General features: G+C 39.4%; 1 protein-coding gene across 1 annotated transcript; it reads right to left on the reverse strand.

Annotated features, from left to right (window-relative positions):
* Positions 1-1,386: 1,386 nt before the first annotated feature.
* LOC116674770 (zinc finger protein 454) lies at positions 1,387-16,234 on the reverse strand. The gene is made up of 3 exons (XM_032507033.1): positions 15,922-16,234; positions 3,204-4,033; positions 1,387-1,521 (listed from the first exon to the last, which is right to left on the reverse strand). The coding sequence occupies exons 1-3, from the start codon at positions 15,983-15,985 to the stop codon at positions 1,387-1,389; spliced, it is 1,029 nt and encodes a 342-aa protein (XP_032362924.1). The 5' UTR covers positions 15,986-16,234.
* Positions 16,235-25,950: the final 9,716 nt, after the last annotated feature.

Raw genomic sequence — 25,950 nt, forward strand, 5'->3', positions numbered from 1 at the left:
GCGCAAGGATTGAGCATTGAGAAGGCTCCTCGGATGAAAATCGAGTGTCCTCTATGGAAGTCATTTTACCCGTGGCGTGTAAACAAAGCGGCGTGACAGAGCAAGAGAAGAGAAAGAGAGAGAGAGAGAGAGAAAAGGGGGGAGCGAGATTATAGAGTAATATCCACAGTATAACGTTACAGATCGGGCCGGTCAGATCTTACAAATTAACACTGATTAATAGCGTGTGGGTGAAATAATGCACAACTGACAAGGAAAATATCAACATTCTTTAAAATGTGAACATAGCAGAGCTGCTCTTGGACATAAAAACTTTGTTTAAAAGTGCGTCTGAGAAACAGCAGCAAATTCATTAGGACTATTTCAGAAGTAAACGGTTGAGTCACTGTCAAATTCCTAACTTTTCTGCTTAAATGTTCGACGATATCAGCTGCTGTGACATTTCTGAATGCGTGGAAACGTTTCCAAGCCGCCTCTCTAATTAAAGAAAGGTAAATCATTATAGATAACACTCATAGGCTACTAGGGGTGAAAAAAAAAAAGAAAATAATTTTAAACACTATATCAATAAACAGGCGCCAAGTATGGATCTTTTATTATACATGTGTTGGTCAGTTTGTCCCATTTTGCAGCAATATAATTAAAGTAATATGAACAAACAGAGACATTTTTCTTTTAAGATGAAACAGATGTTGACAAAGTTTCCTTTTGGGGACATCATATAAAATTGGGAAAAATTAGAAGTAATCAACTGCGCAGAATATTGCAATATGTTTAAAATCGCAATAATATCGTATCGAGGCGTCTGGTTGTTCCCACCCCGATAGGCTACATCAACAATACATTATTTAAAAAGTAATCCCTTTACACTGATAAAGGGACGGAGAAAGGACCATGGGGGTCTCTCAATCGGAGACAATGATTCATTTAGGTGGGTGGAAGGTGGAGGATTTTAAGTTTACAGGCAAATTTGGATAAAGGGCCAATCCACGCATTAGTAATAGTGTATTTCTGCGGGTCTTAGGGTATATAAAATATACCTACTGTAGCCTTTATATTTGTGTAGTCCTTTTAATACAACCATTTGACTAACTTAAACTTGACTAAAACATTACAAAACATAGGTCTGGATGAAATTAAATCAAATCAATACATATGCATTAACAGAAGTTAGACAGTTAGCTTTAGCTGCAGTTGCCAAGCTAATGATGGTCCAGGATTGTGGTTCTGAGGTCAAATGATTCAGTCTCTGTTGTGCCGTTTCACAATCTTGGAGGCTGGATGAAGCCAGTAGCTTCAGTTATTGTTGCTTTTATAGTTATGAATAGCTTGGTGATAACGTCTTTTGTTCTTTTGTCTCAGGTTGGCGGGTAGATGTGAATTGGTTTACTCCAAGCAGGCACTCACAACTCCTAGAGAAGGGTTTCTGTGCTTTAGCTGAGAGCTGGACCCCTGCTCAGAGATGCAGTAGATTGGGTGCTCCTTCTGGAGTAAAGCAGCATGGATTGGCTCTTTCATTTCCTAAGAAGTTAAGTTCAAGAGATACCAAAGGACATGTTAACTTCATAATCCAATACCTTTTTAACACCTGTCAAAATCATATTTAAGACATTTTAAAGCAGGGGTGGGCAATTCATTTTCCCAAAGGGCCACATGAGAAACAAGGCCTGTTGTTAAGGGCCAATGTGTTAAACTTAATTCTACTCAATATACATTTTATCTTTTTATAAAAAGCAGTAAATTGTAAGGTCTTTGATAAGCTGCGACTGGTAAGGGGTACAAATGTTATGATTTGGACATGAAAAAAGTGAAGCAGACAGTACAAAATGCAGTTAAGTCAATATTTAATCAACATCCATGAATAGAACGGTGACCAAAATGTTTTTTTGCCATTTTTCAAAGAACAACATTCAATTAACTTTACAAAGTGCAATTATTATTTTGTTTGTAGTCTAACTACAGAATTTGCTTTTGAAGCAGACATGGTAACATTACAGTGGGGTTCAAAGTTTGGGCAGGTAAAAATGTTTATTAATGTGCATAAAGAAGCCAAGAAAAGTAAAGAAAAAAAGAAAAATCTCCAAAAAGGTGTCAAATGACAGATTAGACATCAAATTATAATCCTACAACACACCAATCTATTTGACTTCAGTAAATAAATACTTAGAAGTATGGGTTTGGTTTAAAACTTGGTAATCTGTATCAACCTTTTTGTTCCCATGAGCTGACATTTTTGAGGGACAACAGCTCATTAGCGTCCATGTTAATGTCTTAATGTATGCTCCCAGCATACATTTGCACATAAAACAACAAAAAAACAGTTGCCTTCAAAATAAAAGCCATGCCGTCGTATTCCATTCATGATGTACACTTATTTACGTTTGATTATTAACTTCCCATTGACATCCCGCGGGCCGCTTAGTGCCGCCCAAAGGGCCGGATGTGGCCTGCGGGCCGTAGAATGCCCAGGTCTGTTTTAAAGCCTAAAATTCTAACTTTTGTATTTTAAACTTTTTGAAGGACCTAGAGTACTACATCTTGCACTGTGTTTGGAGACTTAAATTTCAGTGTTTAAACCTGACTGAGGATCTGCTTTCAAAGACTTAACTCTACGTCACACAGCTAAGTGGTTTGTCTTCGGTGTGGGTTCTCATGTGTCTATGTAACGTTCTACTTACTGTAAACGCTTTCTGACAGATAGTACAGCTAAATGGTTTCTCTCCAGTGTGGATTCTCATGTGTGCCTGTAAATGTCCACTCACTGTAAAGGTTTTCTTACAGAATGGGCAGCTAAATGGTTTCTCTCCAGTGTGGGTCCTCATGTGGGCCTTTAAATGTCCTCTCTCTGTAAAAGCTTTTTTACAGACTGAGCAACTAAATGGTTTCTCTCCGGTGTGGATTCTCATGTGTGCATGTAAATTTTCCCTCATTGTAAAAGCTTTCTTACACACTGAGCAGCTAAACGGTCTCTTTCCTGTGTGGATTCTCATGTGTCTTTGTAAATGTGCATGGTCTGTAAAACCTTTCTTACACACTGAGCAGCTAAATGGTTTCTCTCCTGTGTGGATTCTCATGTGTGTCTTTAAATGCCCGCTCTGTATAAAAGCTTTGTTACAGACTGAGCAGCTAAATGGTCTCTCTCCTGTGTGGATTCTCATGTGTGCCTGTAAATTTTCACTCATTGCAAAAGCCTTCTGACAGACAGAGCAACTAAATGGTCTCTTTCCTGTGTGGATTCTCATGTGTCTTTGTAAATGTGCCCGGTCTGTAAAAGCTTTCTTACAGACTGAGCAGCTAAATGGTTTCTCTCTAGTGTGAATTCTCATGTGTGTCTTTAAATTTCCACTCTCTATAAAAACTTTCTTACAGACCAAGCAGCTTAAGGATTTCTCTCCTGTGTGGATTGTCATGTGTGTCTTTAAATCTTGTCTCCATGCAAAAGACGTCCTACAAATTGTGCAGCTAAATGGTTCCTCTTCTTTATGGGATCCTGTATCTCTCTTCAGATATACACTGGTGCCAAAACCTTTCCCACACTTGAAGCAGCTAAATGATTTTTCACCAGTACTGCATCTTGAATCACAGACTGGGACATCATTATTCAGAGAGTTTAAACCTGACTGAGGTTCTCTGGGCTCTTTCCAATCAGCACTGTCATCAGTCTCAGCTTCAGAAGAGTCTCCATTCTTGTCGTCATTATCGGGCTGTGAATGCAAACCGTCAATGGCTGGTTCTGGTCCTCCACAATCCTCTTCATCAGGTACTGTGTCCATCTCTACAGTTAGTCTGTGATTACGCTGTGAGAACTCAGGTTTCTCTTCATCTTCTTCACTCTTCACAGGGACAGCAGTGAATGGGAACTTGGTATCAGTCTCCTCCAGCCCTTGAAGCTGCTCTCGGTCCTGACTGATCCAGAGTTCCTCCTGCTCCTCTTTGATGTGTGGGGGCTCTGGCTCCTCCTGGTCCCGGTTAGAGCTCCACTCATGCTGATGTTCTTCACCAACAATCACTTTCTGGACATCCAAAGGTAAAGCTGAAACACAACCAACCATTAATGTGAATCTTATTAACAATTTGCTAATTTCATTCATTCTTCAGAACACAAATTCAGAATGAAATGAACTACCACGGGTCCCTAAAGTCTATCATACATTACTGAGCACAACTCCCCTCACTGCTAACTTTTTAGCCAAGAGCTAGTAACACTTCCATTCTGAAAAGTCAAGACAACTCTGTTCTCCAACTGGCTGTAAAAGCTGTGACCTTCAGTCAGACAAAATGATGGGAAAAATGACAACTTTAGCTGCACCAAATCAGAGAAGATGTGGCCCTGCTTGGCTTCATATTAGCTATGATGCTATGGCAAACAACTCTTCCTCCATACCTGCCTTGTTCCGTGCCAGATGGTTCTAGCACAGACCCTTCTGAGAAGCAATAATTGAAAACTGGGGGAACAAGCACTTTCGAGAAATACCTGGGAGGTGATTGTCTATCACGTCCAGAAATGTTGGTTTGAATTAACCTTTTTGGGCGTCACGCACACCTAAACCCCGGCTGCAGCAGTAGCTCCTACCCAGACACTGATAAGGAAGTTTAATGAACTCGGTATGGACTTCATTCAGAATGACAGGACCCCAGTATTAGATCACTGTTAGGTTTTAGGTTAGGTATTATGTTAGGTTGAAGGCACAGCAATGCACAGGGCTCATATTTATCTGTAAACCTGTGGTTTTGACAAAAAAAAATGAAAGCACAGAATTTATGGCATCCAACACAATCCACAAATAATTATATTATACATATATAAAACTGAATAAATTAACTAAATTTACCTTAATATCAAGCTAAAGCGCACAACAAGCCTTAATACAATATATAAAAAGGCCAAAACATCAATAATCATGGCACAAAAAAATATACTGTATATATATTATTTGTGTATTTTGTATGTGTGCTGTGTGTCTGATCTGTTGCTGGTCCTTTTTCCAATTTGCAATCGATATAGCCTATCTGATCTAATTAATGCAATTGAGCTTGATACCCAACACAAATGTAGCTGGATCTAAAGGTACATTTATGTTTAAGACTTTAGAAAGTTTGTCTCTGACTCCATCCCAAAGGAAAGTAATGGTTGGACAAGACTATAAAGACATAAATTATGCTTTATGCTAAGTTTTTAATCTTTCCAAATAAATTGGGAGAAAAAAAGTGTTAATTTCTTTCAACCAATAGAGAAAATTTAAGGGCGATGGAGGATATGATTTAAGTAAACCTAGAGAAAACATTAATTTTTAATACTTCTACCCTTCCCCACACGGATAAAGATAAGGTTTTCCATCTTCTCAAGTTTATACTTTTTAGTAAACCTGGACCAATGGATTAAAACAATTATTGTTCATATGGGTTCTAATGTTTACGCCTATATTCATTCCTTCAGGTTTCCAGACCAAGGGGGCAGACTGAAGCAATGAAGTGAGATTGCTTCACTTCAGTTTATTTTATATCCTGAGAATGAGCTAAACAAATGTATTATCGCCATCACCTTACGGTTTAGAAGTGGGTCAGTTAAAATTAAAAGAATATCATCAGCATATAACTACATTTTAAACTGATGACTGCCCATTGAGATGCTACTTATTTCTACTATTTCACGAATGGCACAGGCTGAAGGCTAAAAAAAAAAATATCAACAGCCATTTTGGGCACCCCTGTCATGTTCCACAATGCAGATGGAAAGGGTCATAAATAGTATTCTGACTGAGGAAGCTGGTTCACAGTAAAGTGTTCTGAACCATCTCATTCAGCTGGGACAAAATCCGTATTTGGATAAAATATTAAATAAATATGGCCATTCAATCCTGTCAAAGCTTTCTCAGCATCAAATGATACTGCTATAGCTGGGTGCCTGAGAGAGCGTTATCTGAAACAGCCTTCTCGTGTTGTTGGATGGTTGACACCCAGCTGTAAATCCCAACTGGTCCAGACTAACAAGAGATGGAATAACTTCCTCCAAGCGGAGGGCAAAGACCTTTGCAAAGACTTTGTAGCCGTTTAACAAACTTAAAAGGCAAAAAAATGCCCATTAACTGGCAGTCTTTACCTAGTTGTGGGAGAAGACATTATGGCGGTACGCGCTGACAATGGCATTGACTGATTTTCTATCATGTCATTGATCAACTTAAACAATGGAGACAATACAGTCTTACCCACGTAAAAATCTTTGAATTCATGGTTAATAGGCTCCGATCATTAATAATATACCTTCCGAATCTCTGACAACTGGAATTAGGGCTGCACGATTATGGCCAAAATGATAATCGCGATTATTTTGATCAAAATTTTGATCGCGATTATTCTCACGATTATTTGTTGATTTTAACCAAAACAAATTTTATTGTCACATAGGCTATTTATAACTGCGAGAGGGAGTGTGATGGACGCTACTCACAGAGAGACGGCTGATCATTATGAACGGTTCCAGCACGGGTCGAACGGCGGATACACACGTCGTGTGTATTAAACGTCTGTATCTTCACTGCGCTGCATTTTTATGAACTATGATATTCTTGCCATGGGTCACATCTCTGGTCCTGGTCCAGGCTTCGGTACAGCAGCTCCGTCTCCCACGCTGTGACTACCAACTGAAGTTAGCTGCATTCAAAAACTTCTTCTGTGTTCTTCGCCGTAGCGGCCGCGATAACAGTTACCCGCGGAAACACTGTACACATACAGGTTTGCCCCCTCATACTTAACAATATACAGCTGTGTTAATGAAAAATTAAAACTGTAGACATATATCAGAAGTGTGGACCGGCGGCCGCTGTGTGGCGGAGCGCGGAGAGTAAGAGGAGAGAGAGTAGGATGAGAGAGCGTAGAAAGATCCAACACAGGCACGGCTTTACAGACGAAATGGGTCATGTAACGCAAAATTAAACCGTATCCATATAAACAGCATTGCAGCGGATGCGAGGACATTAGCACCGGTGCGTCCTAGAAGAGCTAACAGCTAACAGACGCTACTAGCTAACAGCTAACAGACGCTAACTAGCACCGACTAGCACTGGTCACTGCTGTTGTCTGAAAAACAACAAATGGGACAAAGTGTTGCGTTTACTGCTAAACTGGTAAACCTTGAGACTGACGTATTACCGACTGCTATCTGTTGAGTTTTCCTCACGCTACTCTGTCCTCTGTGACTGTCTACATCTAGAAACTTAGCTGCACGGGGTGCAGTGAACTACTCTGACTGGCTCATGAGCAGACGGCTTTGTGGAGCGGGAGATTGGCTTTGCAAAAAACCCGGAGCGTTCTATGAAATGACGCTTTATAAAAAATAATCGCTCGATCACGCAAATTTGATCGTGGGAAGTCCAAATCGTGATCGCGATTAAAATTCGATTAATTGTGCAGCCCTAACTGGAATTGACTGTTTGCTGTCCAGCTGTTTGAACTGAAGAGCAAGGATTTTCCGCATTTTATCCTACTTTATCACCGCACTCAAAGTGTCTCTTGTATGTAATGTAACATTGCCTGCCAATCCGCTTTAACAACAAGCACGGCTTTCTGAAACAATTTATTTTTAGGATCCTGCATGTGTTTTATCTGCATTAGTTTTAGATAATTTGGCCTTAAACGCTCCCATACAGCCTGAATAGTAGAATCCGAGTTTATGTTTTCTTCTCAATTAGAGATAAACCTTTTGTCTTAGAACAGATAACTGTTGAATCGCAATTGTTTAGATTTACATCCATTAGCTAATAAACAAATGGAAACTGATTGGGGAGTGTGATCTGATATGCGTTTCAGCATTTTTTACATTTTTAATAAGAAAGTTTGATGTTAGCAGGTAGTCCAAAAACTATAGAGGAAAAGGAGAATAAAAAGATAGATAAATTGAAAGAAAGAAAAGAAAATAAGCAAGTAGCAAGCATTAATGCAGTTACAGTTAGTGTTTGTCGCATACTAGGGAGGAGCCTCTTAGACAATAAACCTAGTTTACCCACACGTACCATTAAAGTAACCTGGAGTTTGAGTACTATAACAGTAAAGGCATTCTGGCAATTTAACAGGGTATTTAAAGCAAACTCGGGTCTGGTGAGAAGCAACCACCATGTTCACCTGTTGTGTCATGTGATCCGGGATTTACTATTTAAACGTGCGTGCATTATAACAAAGAAAAAATAGCTTTAACTGCTCCCTGTGTTTCTGCATGGATTATTAAAACTGTAGCAGAATGGGCTTAAACTGTACTGTAATACATACCGATTATTAGTTATTATTTCACCTCTTTCAGTTCAAAGTCACAGCTTTGTACTAACAGCTACGTCGAGTTCCGGTTTTTGATCTGTACTAGCAAGTTAACTAGTAGGAAGAAAAAAAATGTATGGTTGGGCTGCAGCTATCAACTATTTTAGTAATCAAGGCTTTTATGGATTATTCTTATAAGAAATACTTCTGTTTTATTGAAGAGCAATTGTAAATATACAAAAAAAGCTTCCTTTTTCCTCAGAAAAAAAAGCGTTCTTATTGCTTAACCCTCTGAGCCCGAGACACTCGCCCACGAGTAAAAAAGTACCTCTGATTCATAGTTTAATTACTTTTGAACCATACAAGCAATTTACTCACTTTCGGTTTCGTTTAAATCCTGACGTTTTCGGCTTTACGGCTTTACGGAACTTCAGCCTCTTTGGGCTTTAAATCCATACTGTTATATCCAAGATTGATCCACTTTATGTCCATAATTCATCGCGTTTTGGCTCATTTCTGCCGCTGGCTCGCTCCTCCGCGTCTGCCCTGTCTCTCCCGTCTATTGTTTCAGGAAGTACATGCCCATATATGGGAGATAAAATCACCCCTCTTGTATGGAAGGCCAGAGGGGACAAAAATGTCTATATACTCTATGGAAGGCCAAATGGTGCACTATTTAGACACATATTTGCTTGTCGTCACCTTCCTAAAATAATCGCCTGAGTCATTTTTTGAAGAAAAGTATTTTCTTGCCTAAATCATCTCCTCTTGGTGCTGGCCACCTCTGGTAACATTTTCTAAATTCTCAGTAGAACAGGTCATGTGATTCTACGCCTTTAGTTTGACTGCCTAAGTCAAAAGTGGGACTTAGGCAGACAATTTGACAATTTGACTTAGGCAGTTTTACAAGCTTTTCAACATGGCTGCTGCTTCAAGAAGAAAAAGGATTTACCACTCTATCAGTGAAGTTATTTCCACGATTCAGGGCTCGTCCCCAATCGGGAAGTGATGATGTTTACTATAATACAGGCTAGACTATACGTATAGTTATTTTGTAGTTTTTATTCAGCCGTTTTAGTCCGCATTTTAGTACATGAAAGTTAGCATTTAGCTAGCTTTTTTTTAGCTAGCTTCATGGACTTCACTCTTTTCAAACAATATTTCATCTAAAGTTTTTGTTGAATTTTGTCCACATTACATGATCTTATCAAGAAATTTAAATACTTTATTGTAATCTAATCTAACAGCTAGAAACTATGTTTTTAACTAAAAAAAATCATGAAAACTAGCATTTAGCTAGCTGTATTTAGCTAGCTTCATGGACTTTGCTTAACTCTTGTCTTTTCAAAAAATATATGGTCCTTCTTCCCCGCTCATGTATATGTGGAGAACTGGCATAAACCGGTTATTCACTTAACCTTATACCCCTGTTACTGCTGTGCATGTAAACACATTGTTGACAGAGTTGAGGGCTTAAAATTGCCTAAGTCACAAAGGCATGTTCATAAATTTGCCCGAGTCATTTATTCCTCTCATGTTGCATTATTTACAGACATTGTTATTAGTATGTCAAAATTCATCTATTGTCATAACATGTTTGAATTAAATTATTAATAAATATCATATGTTCAGTATTTGGTTCAGTTTTTTGTGTTTTCTGAAAAATGTGAAAAAATGACTTAGGCGATTATTTTAGGAAGGTGACGTTGTATAACATTGCTGTGGGTGTAATATCAATAAATATGACATTATAATATTATTGGCATAAGTAAATGTCATGAGAGCAAAACGTCTTGACTTTTTTGGAAAAAATGCATGTATTTTGTCAACTGTATAAGTCATGATTATTTCTTCACAGTGTGACTCCCAAGACATATGAGAAGTGTTTTAGAATGGAAAATGGCTTATTCATTACTTATCTGTCTGTGATATGAATACATATCTGGAAGATTCATTCATTTATTTATTTATCTTTAAGGCCCTACAACCATTTTTAACATGCAAGTGACCTCACTGCAACCCAAATATTCCAATAACCCAGTTTGTCCTAAAAAAAATGATGTTCATATCTTGACTGTAGACAACAGGGTTGATGTTTTACAAGCTTTTTTATCAAATAAATCCAGACAGAAATTAAACTGTAAAAATGGCCTCAGGGCCCCCAGGGTTAAATTGTACACGTCTGTCAAAAAAGCTATTTTGTGCATATAAGGGCCATTATTACATTGTTCTTTAAAACATTTTCTGAAATGTAAGAACAACCTAATAACAGGTTTTACACTTATTTTTGGAATTCATGGTCAACAAACCTCATTTATATGAAATTATATACATAAGGTTTTAGTTAAAATGATAGAAATTATGAATTGTTTTGACTAATAGTCCAGCTACAGTTTTAATAATCCATGCAGAAATAGAGTCGATAATAAAAAAGGGAAAAGCCCAAAAAAATAAACCTGTTTGTTTTATTGTCCCAACAGAACAGAGGAACATCAAAAATATTAAAGTTCTGATAAATAAAATGTATAAAAAATAAAAACTATGCAATGCCAACACTCATACGATGATTGAAAGGTGTTTCATCCATTTATATATATATATATATATAAAGAATTAACTTTAATCTGCCATTATAAATGCGGATACCAATATTTTTGAAAATGCCTAATATCGGCCCGCCGGTATATCGGTCGGGCTCTAGCATGAATACCACAAGTCACCATGGAAACAATAACAAACTGGTTGCAAAAATACTCATGCGCACATACATCAAGTCTAAACAAATATTTTGTTAAAAAAGCAAGGTTATGTTAAGGTTGGGTGACCAGATTTCCCGGAATTAAAACCGGGAGCTTTGTGTGTGACCGTAGTGCTCGTGCATGCACACACTTTTTAAAGTGAACATGTCCCAGCCCAGGTCGGACATTGACGCCTAGACAGAGTGGACACAGTTTGGCCAACAGCACACATAGGCCTACTGCTCACAATATAATGGGATATATCTCAGTTAATATTTGTGACTTTTCTTGGTATGTAGTCTACAAATCTACAAAGGAGTTCATAGCCTCTCATTCATGACCTCATGCATGAACACATACAATAAAGCATTATGTAAGGTGGGTAGGCTAGGCCTACATAATTATGCACAAGTTGTGGTCAAATCCGAATTTGCGCATTAACGACCAAATTTTTATGCAGAAAAATAAATGATCATGCTTAATAAATCATAATTTGCTCTTTTTGGCCAGCTCGCAAGCCCAACTGGCGTGTGTGCAGCGTGCCTGTTTTGATTCCGGTCTAGCTAGATCCGGTGTGGTGTAGTTTTTCTAACGTTACTAGTTTTTCACCTGACAGCATTACATATTACACTTTGCACTAAGGGTGGCAGGGTTAAAAAAAAAACACGGTTCGGATCGTATCACGGACTTGGAGTCACGGTTTTTGGTTCTGTACAGTTCTTGTTATTTTTTCTTTTAATCTTTAAACACTCCAGAAATATACTTCAGCATATGACCTATAGCTTAATTATCCCCAAAGTAGGATACAGTATTAAAAAAAAATTGTTATAGCATGTAATTATGCACAAACTGAATTGGACTTGACTTTAAGCACATTACTGGGACCGTCTCTGAGGAAAGCTAGGGGAGATTTTGACACAGCAAGAGGGAAAAAAATTGATGATTTCAACAGGCTTTTCATTTATTTGACAAAAAAAAAGGAGAATGTGTATTGCCATCTACAGGAACTTATGTGCCTTTTTAGCACACAAAGATCGAAATATTACAGAATATCATTTCTAATTTGTGGATCTGTCCAAAGCATTTGACTCAGTTGACCATAAGCTATTACTAGATAGATTAATTAACATTGGCATAGGAAACACAGCTATTACTTGGTTCAAAAACTATCTTACAGAGCGAACGCAATGTGTTTCTATAGATGGTCTTAAATCAGACTTTTTAGAAATTTCTATGGGTGTTCCTCAAGGTTCGATTTTAGCCCCCATTTTATTTTCTATATTCATAAATAACATTGGAAAGACGTGCAAACTGCTAAACTGCACCTTTATGCCGATGATACTGTGATATATTCAGTTGCCTCTTCACTGAATCAAGCCATGCATGACCTTCAGTTGGCCTTTCAACAGCTTCAAGTTTCTCTACATGGCCTTAAGTTAGTGCTAAATACTAAGAAAACCAAATTTATGACGTTTTCAAGGGCTCGTTCCCAATCCCCAGATAATATATTATTATTAATTACTATTAACACATTAAGCGGAGACTTAATTGAAAATGTTTCATCATATAAGTATTTAGGTTTTTGGCTGGACAACAAACTTTCTTTTAAAGTTCATGTTGAAAAACTTGTAAAAAAGCTGAAACTAAGGCTGGGGTTTTATTTTAGAAATAAAACTTGTTTTAACATGTCAGCCAGAAAAACACTTGTTCAGGCTACTTTTTTAAGTGTTTTGGACTATGGTGATGTTGTCTACATGCATGCTGCCTCTAGTACTCTCCACCTGTTAGACTCTGTGTACCATAGTGCTTTGCGCTTCTTAACTAACTCTTATGCACGTACTCATCATTGTACGCTGTATGAACTGGTAGGCTGGCCGTCACTAAGTCTACGTAGACAACTTCATTTTTATATTTTTTTATACAAGGCCATGTTGGGTAAACTGCCGGCATATTTATGTAATCTCCTCAAGCTAAATTCCAGCCATTTTCATCTCCGTTCCACCAGGTGGCGCTCTTACCAGGTTCCAAGGGTTTTTACTGAGCTGGGGAAGAAAGCCTTCTCTTACTCCGCTCCTTGGTCTTGGAATAATTTGCAAAACTTGATCCATTTAAATAATCTAGTCCCATTGAATGAGTTTAAGGCCATGTTAAAATGTCATGTTATTCAAAAATGTAACTGCCCTATGTGACCTGTCCTTTCCTCTATGTGAGATTTTGTCTGTGCTGTATTTGTTTAAATTGTAACTGGTGTGCCGTCTTGGCCAGGTCTCCCTCGAAAAAGAGATTTCAATCTCAAGGGACTTCCTGGTTAAATAAAGGTTAAATAAAAAATAAAAAAAAATAATCGACCCTAACTTGCATTTATCAAACTGCCAACTTCAGTGTAGCACTTGGAGCAATTTTTTCTTTATCTGGTCCAGCTTTGAGTTCGGGAGCTCTGGCATCTTACACTAGGTCAGCTGTCAAAAACCCGGGAGTTACTTTTGATTGCAGCATGAAATTTGACAAGCAGATCAGTAATTTTAGAATTAGCTTTTTCCAGATGACTAAAGTTAAGCCTTTCCTGAGCAGGCACGACCAAAAGCACGGCTTTTGCAGTTGCTGCCCCGAGACTCTCAAGTTACAACATCCGCCCCCAGGGGCTTTTCATACCTAGCAGTGGTGGGACAATTTAATTCTTCTCTTTCTTTGTAACCTTTTCTGATTTTACTGTTTTCTATGTTCACTCTTTCTATTACATGACATGTATTTTTACTCTTGGCACTTTGAATACCTGCTGGTTGCTGTAAAGTGCTTTATAAATACATTTTGATGGACTGATTGAGATTTCAGGCTGCCAAATAGTACACACGTTAGTGCAAATGCACCTGAGATCTCAGCGTTTCAATCTTGTATGTATGTGTGTTTCTTTTGTGATGTTGTTGGGGATCAGTTTGTCTTATGTATTTATGTCTGTGTATGGTCTGAACCCCTCTTGTATTGTTTTTAAATCATTTGGACCTTGAGTCTGTAAATAAAGAATATAATCTCCACCTCCGAAAAGTGACGCTTCTTAGTCGGACTACTTCTCGCCATGTCGTAAATTGTAGGTTTGAGGTCTCAAAACTGATAGTTTCCAGCAGTGTTGTCAAATCCGCTCTTTTTAAGCTTGTTTTTTGTTGGGCTTGTTTTCCTGTAAAGTCGCTAACAAATATTGTTAGTCGTGGGTTGCGTTTTTTTTGGGGCTCGTTTCTAAAGTGAAGTTGCTTATTTATATAGTTGTCAAGCAGATATTTTCTATGTGTTATTTAAACATAGGAGTATGTCTTGCATGTTCCCTCGGTCCCTCACCTTTCCCCATACACACTGAAGACAGTTTTTTTCCCCGCCCACTTCCTGCTTCTAATTGGCTCTGACCCAGATGGCAACGAGTGCTAGCCATTCAGACGCAGAGCATGGCAATCTGTTTTTTTCTGGTTAGGTAAATGCGCGAGTAGTGACTGATGTTGACTGGGCAGTAGGAACGTTTTTGGAGGAATAAATAACCGGGATAAAGTGGGCAAAATGTGGTAAGAAATGTAACAAAGACTGGGAGAAAGAGAAAGGAGTAAAAGAGTAGATCCAACCCGTTGTGGGGAACAACTCAAAAATCACTGTGAAAAAGTGTATATTTGATATCCCATCAGTTTTCTGATGTTAAAAGGTGGTTTAACTCCCTCCTGTGGTCATTGTCAGTGTTGCCAAGTCCGCTTATTATAAGCGACTTTGGGCTTGTTTTTTTGTAAAGTCGCTTACAAATATTGGTAGTCGCGGGTTGCGTTTTTTTGGGGCTTGTCACTTAAGTGTAGTTGCTTATTTTATTTGGGCTTGTTCCCAGCTTGTCTTTGCCGGTTTGCTCGATCCCGCACCTTTCCCCATAAACACTATAGACAGCAGCGTTATTTCCCACCCACTTCCTGCTTCTAATTGGCTCTGACCCAGATGGAAACGAGTACCAGCCAATCAGAGGCAGAGCAGGGCAGTCTGTTGTTTTCTGGTTAGGAAAGTGCGCGAGTAGCGACTGATGGTGAGTGGACTGTAGGAGAGTTTTTGGAGGAATAAATGCCCGATATAAAGTGGGTGAAATACGGGAAGTATAACAAAGACTGGGAGAAAGAGAAAGGAGGAAAAGAATGGATTCAACCCGTCGTGGGGAACAAGAACAACTCAAAATCACTGTGAAAAAGTGTCTATATTTCAAATCCCATCAGTTTTCTAATGATAAATAGTGTTAAAAGGGGGTTTAACTCCCTCCTGTGGTCATTGTCCTGAAGCTCAGGGGGAGAAAATAAATAAACTCTAGCCTACTGTGTGTACAGTTTACCAATCTGTCCACATGGATTGCAAAACCGTGCACACAGTTTGATTTATTTTTCTCTTCCAGGATCTTAGGGGGGCTCCGTAGAAAAAGTTGCTTATTTTGGGCTTGTTTTCACAGGCCTTGTTGCGTATTTGTCTCGCAAGATCTGGCAACACTGGTCATTGTCCTGAAGCTCAGGAGGAGATAATACATAAACTCTACTGTGTGTACAGTTTAGTCCACATGGATGGAAATTGACAATCCGTCCCCACGGATTGTAAAACCATGCCCGTACCGGGATCTTAGGGGGGGTTCCGCAGAAAAAGTCGCTTGTTTTCACAGGCCTGATTGCTTATTTGTTTCGCGAGATCTGGCAACACTGGTTTCCAGCCAGTTTATCAATGTACGACCATTCTCACGCTCGGCTTGGTGTGCTACGAACGTTTCATGAATCCCACGTGAAGCCTGTCGTAAAATGAGGATTCATGCGCTCATTTCTAGGTTGGGTTGATACACGAGGGCCATTACCTTGAGGAGCTAGCTCCGGCTAACAGGCTGAGAATGGTTTAGCTCACGTTAGCTTAGCATTATTTGCAGAGCAGTAAAAAGAACACAAACCTTCTCCTCGCAGTTTCGTTTCCGGTTTTAAAACCACCTCCTGCTGTTTCCGGTGTCGGTCCATGTCTAAGTAACAAACTAGCTAACTCCTCGGGGTTTCTGCCGTTATTTGGATCCAGCTAACGGCTTCACTCCGTTGAACGCCCGGTCTTTAGGTCGGTAACGTATAAACCGTAGTCGTCTTCTTCTCATTGTAGTATTCCGGCAGTGTTCTTCTTCTTCTGTCCATTACCGGCAGACTAGACAGTGTTACTGCACTGCTGCCTCCCGCTGGTGATGGGGACAGTCTACATTAAAGATCCTCCTGGACCTTTATTTTCCTAAAAGCTCCGTGGAAAATGTAGAAGTAGGCTATTCCAATTGTGAAATGTGTGTAAATCAACTTGAACAAAGGCAAACGAGCTTCCAAAAAAAAAAGGGGTCAATTTTCTTTCTTAAATAACGTAACATTTGACTAAATTAAAAAGAAAATACACAAATTCCTATTAATTTAATACATAAGGTATCCTCATAAGCAAAGACATTCGAGATAATGGCTAATAGGCTTTGATAACTAGTTATTATAATGTCTGCATGCTGTGAAACCCTCTACACTGATACTCACGTGACTGTGCACAACACACACACTTCTGCCTAAACACACTGCGTGGTTATAGCTTTGATAGATGTTGTTACTAAGTAACCACTAATACATCCATGGGGTAGTGTCAGAGGGCAGATTCATAAAACATTTTTAATGTGCTAAATGTTACTGTAAAGTGTCTTTGAGTGCCATGTTAAGCGCTGTATAAATAAAATGCATGTTATTATTATTAGCACAGAAACACACATCAAGCATTAGTGAGAGGGAGAATGGCCCGTTGAGAGACTGTGAGTGGCGTCAGAGTGCTGTGTGAGAGGAAAGCGAGAGGAAAAGAGACAGCAAAGACGTGACATCGCGATTGCGATTAGATCAATCTTGAAGTCTTAAACAAAATCTAGTAAAGATATATCTGTTCTTAAAGTGGCCGATCTGTAAAGTTTGTGCAGGATCCTTGGTCAATTGAAACATTCAGCATTAAAAACAGGCAGACTTCAGTCAACCCATACAGCTACTGGTCCTTTTCACTGAATACACTGGAGATGTAGGTCCCCACGAGAAAACAAATCAAAGACAAAGCATTGAAAATATAAAAATATGGTCCAGAGCCCAAACATCCTCCAGCCTGAAAATGCTACTTTGTTTAATTATTAAGTAACAATGACAACAGAGGCTGTACACATGTCTAAGAAAGGATGTGAAAAATGCTCAATCAGTATCTCTTTACACATCAGGTGTATGATCTTCACTCAGAAATCTTTCCCAACTGTGTGTCTGGTTTTCCCTCTGCATCCTGTTAGTCCGTCAGGGAAGTTCTGCCTTCATCTAGTGGCTGAAACAAAGCACAGCACGTTTCCATCTCCCTTTCTCCATCTTCACTTGACTGAATTTATGGTACATATAAAACACATGAAAAGTTGAGCAACACAAACATATGATATAATATTCACCTGGTGGATTCATCAACCATTTTTGTTACCTGTGATAAAAACTAGTACATTGATTATTTGAAAATCGCCTCTGGGCCACTCTGTGAGGAAGAGCCTGGAAGACGCTCACACCGGGCGGCCGGTCCCTTAAGTCAGGGGGTTCCCAAAACTTTCAGCCCACGACCCCCAAAGTAACGGTGCAATTGACTTGCGACCCCCCCACTTTAAACGTGTATAAACATTGCGCGCAACCGCGCACGCACTATAGGCATACACAAACACAAACACGAGCATATTGACAACACAAAATAACACAACAGCCATGACATTATTCTACAGTAATTTACTCATTACTTTAATTTGAACTTAACCTCACCTAATGAGATGGATGTGCAGTATGTTTGGAGCACAGCAAGTCCAATCTTGGTTTAATGTTGGAGACCGCTACTCGGAGATCATCCTCCACATTCAGTTGCCATCTGTATTTATTTTAAGGTGCATCAGTGCTGAGAAAGTCTTTTCGCACGAGTAGGTAGTGCCAAACGGCATCAGAACATCCAGAGCCGCCCTGGATAACTGTGGGTATTCCCTTTCAACCGAAATCCAAAACTCAGCCAGCGTCTTAGACTTACACGTGTTAAAATCATTATCTTGTGTTAAAATCATGGCTAACATTTGCCATTTCTAATCGTTTTTAATTTTAATTTTATTTCTGGAAATCTACTTGCGAGCCCCCCCCCTCTGGCTCGCGACCCCCCTGTGGGTCCCGACCCCCACTTTGGGAATCACTGTCTTAAGTGACATCATGCATCCTTAAACCCCACCCAGCAGTGATGTCACAGCGTCCCGGTCAGGGTATGAAGTTAACTTTTTCGACCACCTGCCACAGTGGTGGGTAAATTAAAAAATCCACCCGCCACTGTCACTTTTTACCAGCCACTTTTTTTGACTCATAAAGGTGAAAAACAGGAATTGATGGGACTCCACATGCAAATTGTGGATCATCACATGCTGTAGTAGGGGGGGCCAGGCTGGGACACACAATCACACAGTTTGAGTACTTGTTGGACTTTGACTTATCATTGCACCTTCTGTAATGTAGTTGTCCTCAATTTAGGTCATCCTGTACATCGCATCTGTTGTTTTTAAGCCTCTTCTCTCTAAGCGTAGCTCCCATGGCACCATTTTAATGCTACTAAGCCATCACCTGCAGTTAATATTCCATTGACTGCCATTCATTTTGGCGCCACTTCAACAGTGAATAACTTTACATCAGAAGCGTGTCAAGACTCTATTTGTCCATTTTATATTTCTAAAGAAACACAACAATGTATAAAAGGCTCCATTACCTTGTAGCTCACGTTATGGCTACGTACAGACGTTTTTTTAAAAATAACGATTGCATCCTAACCACGTGACTTACCGTTGCATAGTCGACAAATCACCGTATTGTCAGGAGAAGCTCGCAGACAGTTTGGACTTCCATTAGCTGTTTAGGTTTAATTACTAATGTTAACTAGCATGTTAGTTAGCAGTAATTAGCCTGTGCCTATGTTATCTCCTAACATATACCTACGCTCTTCGTCTCTGCTGATTGGAATGATTGAGATTTCTCTTGCACAGCTACCAGAAGACTTACAACTTTCAGACACGTTGTTCACGTCACATCTACGTCTTCAAGCTCAGTTGGAGGCCACGCAGTAACGTCTAGCTTCTATTATGCTCTACTATGCTTCTATTTTCCTTCACTGGTCTCCGTCCAGAGCAATGGGATCTGTCGGTCTATTTCTTTAACTGTCTATGGTTTTTTCCTGCATCCACCGTGTGTGATTGTGTGTGTCTTTCAGTCGCAGGGGAAACTGAGCAGAAACCCCGCCCGCTGCAGCGAGCCGACAGGATTAGTCCCTGGGACCTGCTACCAGGTACTATTTTTAGTACTGCCTCAGTTGAGGTTCCAAGCGAGCAGAGGCGATACCAAAAGGTGACTTGGAAATCTGCAGACTACTGATCGATCGGAGAGGATCGTCACTTATGACTGTGTTTTTAGCAAACAAGAGTGCGGAGTGTGTTTCCAGAACAAACTCAACATTTAAAAAAAACATCTAGCCAGACACCGACAGATTATCTACTCTTTGCACTATTCTCACTTTCAACTGTTCATTGTTAAGGGCTATTTGGGGCTTTATGTCGTTTCCAATATTGCACACTGTTACTTTTAAAAAACAAGACAATATATCAAAGAAAGGTTTTTATTTGGCTATTCAAGTAGCGCATCATGTCAGAAATGGGATTCAACCCCCACCTCCAGTGGAGACTGCGACCTGAACGCAGCGCCTTGGACAACTCGGCCATCCTGACTCAATGCCCCAATGTTCAGTAGGATCTCTCACAGAAATAATAACATAGTAAGTCAACTATGTCATGATATAGTAGGTTCTCCATCATCCAGGTCATAGTTATCAAAGGAAGGTTTCCAAATTGTCATCCCAAATATATGGGTGTTTATGGGGACATGGAGGAGAGTCGCCAGTGTGGCAATGTGCTTGACAATGGCAATACATTGCGCGGGATGTGCAATGAAGACTAAATCTTGTGGTGGGAATCAAGATCCACCAATGTTTCTGTCCAAAATGTCCACCTTTGTCCAGAAATGTCCCTTCCAGATGGGAAATAGACTGACATTTGGGTCAATATTATGGAAATATCTTCAATATGTTCAACTGAGTCCAAATTCGGAGCTCCTTTAAATTAACATGAAGTACAGGTGACTGCTCAACATCCCCCCACCAACATTCTCCACATGGGTTTTCCAGGCAGCTTCTTTCCTATAATCAACACTTATGCTATTGAAGGCACACAACAATCAGAAAGAAGATTTGATGAAAATGCAGCAATTACTGGCTAACTTAAGTCATTTAGTAAGCTAAACGTTCACACAGGATTTGGAAAAAGGCAAGTCCAGAAAAGGTTTTAAAGGGCTTGCCACAAACAATGAATTCAGCAGAAGATAGGTTAAGATAGGTAAATTAAAGAATTTAAAGTTCTTTTTCAATATGTTCAACTGAGTCTAAATTTGGAGCTCCTTCAGTTAACATGAAGTACGGTGACTGCTCAACATGCCCCCACCAACACACTGTTTTCAGTTCAAGGATATTTTACCTGTTAGCCTACTTTAAGCTAGATGTGGTCAGTGTAGAGGTTGATTTTTTAATATCACCTTCTCTGTCTTATCAAGTTATCAGGGAAGGTTTCCAAATTGCCAGCTCAAATATATGGGTGTTTATGGGGACATGGAAGAAAGTCACCGGGGGTGGCAATTTGTTTTACAATGGCTTGGATTTGTTGGAGTCATTACAGCCAATTGTGAGTTCCCCATCAAATCCTGTCGCTGGTACATGTACGTAATTACAGCAGACAGTTTCAGGCACGGCTAACATCCTCTCTCATCCTGCTCAACACTTCAAGCTCCAAAGAGAGGACGACCATCTCCAGGCAAAGCGAGCCCAGCAACACAGACAGGGACATCAAGAAGCCCTCTGAAGGCTCAGAAGAGACAGTCCCAAGAGATGTGCACACCTCCCACTGGATGTAAGCAAGGACCTAGTTGCACATTTCCCATGGAAGACAGGACGCTGCAGATACTGCAATAAAGGATACACCAACATGCAATGCAGCAAGTTCGCCTTTGCTTTTCAGAGTACAAGAACTGTCTTTGGGAGTATCACAACCAATGACAGCCAGTCATGAAAACAAAAAAAGGAATGAAGAAGTTCCTAGAAAAAGCTAGTTTTTTCAATAGTTTTTTTAAATAAATGAATTCATAAAAAAATTGTGATTATTATTAATGTTCATAAAGATCTTTGATGTTACTGTACTGACATCGTAGCCAGCTAGATGTTACGTCCCTACTGTTTCCAGTGGTAGGTGTTCTGCCTCTGCCACCAGATTCCTCAACAATCCCAAACATATTCCGGCCATTTTTGAATTGTTTCCCAGCCACTGCCCTGAAAAATGCTTGTCTAAGTAAGCACCACATCACAGCCACCTACAAAAAATATAATCATTCAAGTTCGGGTCGAGCTGGTTTCGATCTTTTGGCAATACATAAAACAGATTGTATACCCAAGCCCACAGCTCTTCACAGTGAGCTAACGCTCAAGTCTTATGTGAAGAGGCTTCCAATCACGTATTTATAACTATGTCAACGACAGGGTAGCACTATTTTGAGTTGATCTAAAACAACTGGTGACCTTAGCTTATTCTTTAATGAGCTTATTCCTCTTTAGTGATATGCGTTTCTCTCTGGGTTTAACCAAGTGGGCCCCCTTGTGGACAAAATATATCACCAGCATATTACAACATGAGAAACACCACATTCATAGCCTTAAACATCACAAGCCACCTCCAAAAAGGCATTCAGACGAATCAGTAGCCTGGGCTGCAATGGCAAAAAAGCAGCAAAAGTTGATTTGTACATGCAGTAACAATTAATAATATTAATAATAATTAATTAATCGCCCCACAGGGATTGCTAACATCAATGTTTAAAAATATCAGAATTCATATCGATATTGCAATATCACATTTTGTCAATATTATGTAACCCTAATGTCTGTGTGTGGTGTTGTGTGTGTGTGTGTGTTTTAGTGGGGCTGCTAAATGTCAAGGGCTGAGAGGAGATGGATGCAGAACAACATTGTTACTGTGCGTGTGTGTGTGTGTGGTGTGTGTTGTGTGTGTGTGTGTGTGTGTGTGTGCGTGTGTGTGTGGTGTGTGTGCGTGTGTGTGTGTGTGTGTATGTGTGTGTGTGTGTGTGAGCGAGAGAGAGAGACAAATATAATGCTTCAAGTAGACTCTAATAATATAATCATATTGTTTCTTCAACTTATTAAAATATCTGACTTTACGGCCACTATCTGTTTCTCTATCTTATTTTTATGTGTGATTCATGGTCGATACATCACATAAAAACTACCTCTGCCCTGTTCTGTTTATAAAGACACAACAGTAGGTTTTTCAATCAGATTGATGTTCAAACTGGAAATGTCTGGTGACTTTATGTCATGTCAGAATTTCTATCACTATGAATACGACGTCTACTGGCATGGAAGTTGTGTTATTCTCACAACTTTTCTCCACACCAAAGCCATCTTGTGGAATAATGAATACATTACTAAGAGGAACAAGTCACTGTATTTGCAGAAATGGATTGATAAAGGTATTATCTTTATAAAGGATATTTTTCATTGTTATAGCCAATTATTAAACTATGGAGGCTTTCTCAGAGAGAAAGCATTCCCGTTAACGTTCAAAGAATATCACTCAATCTTCAATTCTATCCCTAATGGCATATTAGAGGTAAGGAAAGTTATAAAAAACAAAACGAAGTTCCTGAATTTAATTTTACTCTTTGTTTTATATGGTATGAATATACGAGCAGGAATTGTAATTTAGCACATCAGAAAATGCTTTCTAAATTTAAAGAACCACTCATGGGAATTTTTCTGAAATTCTCACTTTAATGAATTAACTGGCATAAGGCGTGGCTTGTTCCTTTTAGATATTGTATCTCGAAATAGTGAGGGATTTACATTTACAATATTCCACAAAATATACCCTACAAACTTGTTCATCTCAAAATGTATGCCAGTCGACCAAGTATTGTAGGTTTTAAGTCCGAACAAGAATCGTTAATTCATCTTTTTTTATGGTTGTTCATTCTGTATTACATTTAGAAAAGTTTTGAAAATTATATGATTTCTAAAACAACACACACAGTCACTCTGGAAGGGAAACATATTATTACATTGTTTGAATGTAAAGATAGAAATTTATGTAACATTGTTAATCTTTTTATTATATTTGGAAATTTGATGTTCATAAATCTAAGTTGTCCACTTCAAAACCCTCCTTTAAATTATTTCAAATTGAAGTTGACACATATTTTGAGTCTCTTCATTTAATAACGAATAAAAAAGCTATATTTATTTCTGATATATACTCTAATCTATTTGATTAAGAACCTCTGTTGTCACATTCTATACGTCTTTGCAAATCTGTCACTTTCTTATTCCTTTTTTTTTTTTCTTTTTTATGACTATGATGTATATTTGATGCTTTTGTTTATGTTGTTTTTTTTTGTAAATATTGTTACTTGATTTTTTATAATTTTCTTCTTCACATAACTTCATATTTTGATCTGTGGTGTCTGAATTTTTGTAGTGTTATTTGTTAATAAAGAAAAAAAAAAAAAAAAAAAAGGATGTCTACTCGTCTATGCTTACAGGGTTAAAACACGTTTTTATTTTGAAGGGCAGAGGAGTGTAGCGGAAGTTGTCTTTGTGTTTCCGTTTCCCGGAAAGCTACAACCTCCGTTCCATTTTGTTTGCATTTTACCTTGTGATGAGGACGGCGGAGTAAAACGTGCCAGTGTTTCGCTTCCTAAACTGAAACAAAGCTACAAAGAGAAGGTCTGTTTTCTTCTCTGACCGGAAAACGCGTTTACTGTTGTTTGCAGAGAGTCCGCGCGCTAAGCTAACGTTAGCCGCAGCTAGTTTCCTGCTAACAACGTGCATTTTTACTTGTTGTGACCGCGCTAAGCTAACGTTAGCCGCAGCTAGCTCCTGCTAACGTACATTATTTTACATGTTGTGACCGCGCTAAGCGAACGTTAGCAGCAGCTAGCTCCTGTTAACGTGCATTACTTTACATATTGTGAGCGCGCTAAGCTAACGTTAGCCGCAGCTAGCTCCTGCTAACGTTTGTTATTGTGTTGTGAGTTCCGAATTATTTCTCAAATGCAGCTCGGGGGCCTGTTGCACGAACCCAGGATAAGGGATTAAGCCGGGATATTCAAGTTATCTTGGATGAATTTAGCTTGGACTCGGTTGCACGAAACCAGATTGAATTAAGCCCAGCCAAGTAACATGGAGATTTATTCTTTGGGGCTAGCCTGGTCCAGAGCAGGCTAACAGCCGGGCTAAGATTAATCCTGGAGTCTCATGTGTCAAATCAGCTGCCGTCTGATCCGAATAAACGTGTTTAATAGTTATTGCGTTGTCTTCTGCATGTGTTCTCTGCTTTATTTTTATTAACATGCATTAGCCTACTTGTCACTTTTTTTTCGCGAGTTTGATTTAAACCCTACTACAGCTGATTAGATGTTAGACATGGTTGCACTGGCACCCTGATCCGGAGTGGGGACTTTTCCCGGTGGGACGGTAGTGTCGAGGCTGCCTGGCGTGCGGCCGCTGCCCGGTGCCCGGTGGCCGGTGGCTATTGCCTGCCAGCAGACTTGCGAGTTGTGTCAGTGTCACACTCTCTCTGTAAAAGTAGAGATGAGCAGCGCAGCGTCCGTGGTCTCAGCTTCAGGTTTCTACAGGACGCTCCAGATTAAGTGTGATGATATTAATGTAGAGATATTCCAGATGATAATAATGGCAGACTGGTCAGAGACCACTACATTCATGTTTCATTTTCTTGTTGCTTGTCCTTCTCTAATGAAGGGTAGTTTGTGTTACTCCTTAATAAGTGGGCCTATTGTTTTTTGTTATAGCTTACATTGGTTTCATAACCTTCTCAATAAGTCTCCCATCCCTGGACCAATAACGTGGCCTATATACAGCACGTATGTAGTGTGGTTTACATTCATCACACCGGGAACACCACAATGCTTCTTAATCTTTTTTTTGGTGCGGTCACTTGTCAGAAGATAAAAAAAACATGAATATTTTTTTACATATATGTTCACAGCGTGTATTGAAGTCATTTACTTTTTTTTCTAGTTGTTGTCCCTTTCTGATTGTTCTGTATGAACATTAATTGTACAAAGAATTAGATATAGCTTATAGAGATTTGTGCGTGGTTGTAAAACATGTTCTCACGTTGTAAAAAAGGGTTGAAATTAAGCCTAAAGTCCGTAGGGTCCATTTCCCGAGGAATATTAGTTCCCTCTGCTCACTTTTGAGGCAAGTAGATTATTTTAAACCCCCACAATTCAGTCGGGTCCGCTATGTTGGGCTTTTTCTCTCCGTTTGATAAGAGCCTTATTTCCCTTTTTCCATATTCTTTCCCCCCTCGTTACTTTCCATTCGAAGCTGCTGTCCATTGGGTGAAACATTGGCGCATGCGTCTTCTCATCTCTGCATCAGTAAATCTGTGATCGATAACGTGGTCTATTTGAGAAAGCCGTGAACGTTCACTTATCCCAGCTATCTACACCTGGCTTGACATAGCTCCACCTGTTTATCCTGGCTCGGCAAAAACGTGCAACCGATTAAGCCGGGATGAGCAGATCACACTAAGTCAAGCTGCGCTTTTTCACTTATCCTGGATATCTTTATTCTACTTTCGTGCAACAGGCCCCGGGAAGAGTGTAGGAGACTGGGAGGCACTTCAACATGAACTCTGAGAGGAAACTGCCACTGGGCCAGCGGAGAGGTGGAGACATTTACCACGTTATACATTATTTTCTTTGTTTTCTTACTTACGTTACATTACCCTGTTGGATGATGCATTGTT

This window comes from Etheostoma spectabile, unplaced genomic scaffold, assembly GCF_008692095.1.
Source record: "Etheostoma spectabile isolate EspeVRDwgs_2016 unplaced genomic scaffold, UIUC_Espe_1.0 scaffold00000981, whole genome shotgun sequence".
Classification (NCBI taxonomy): Eukaryota; Metazoa; Chordata; class Actinopteri; order Perciformes; family Percidae; genus Etheostoma; species Etheostoma spectabile.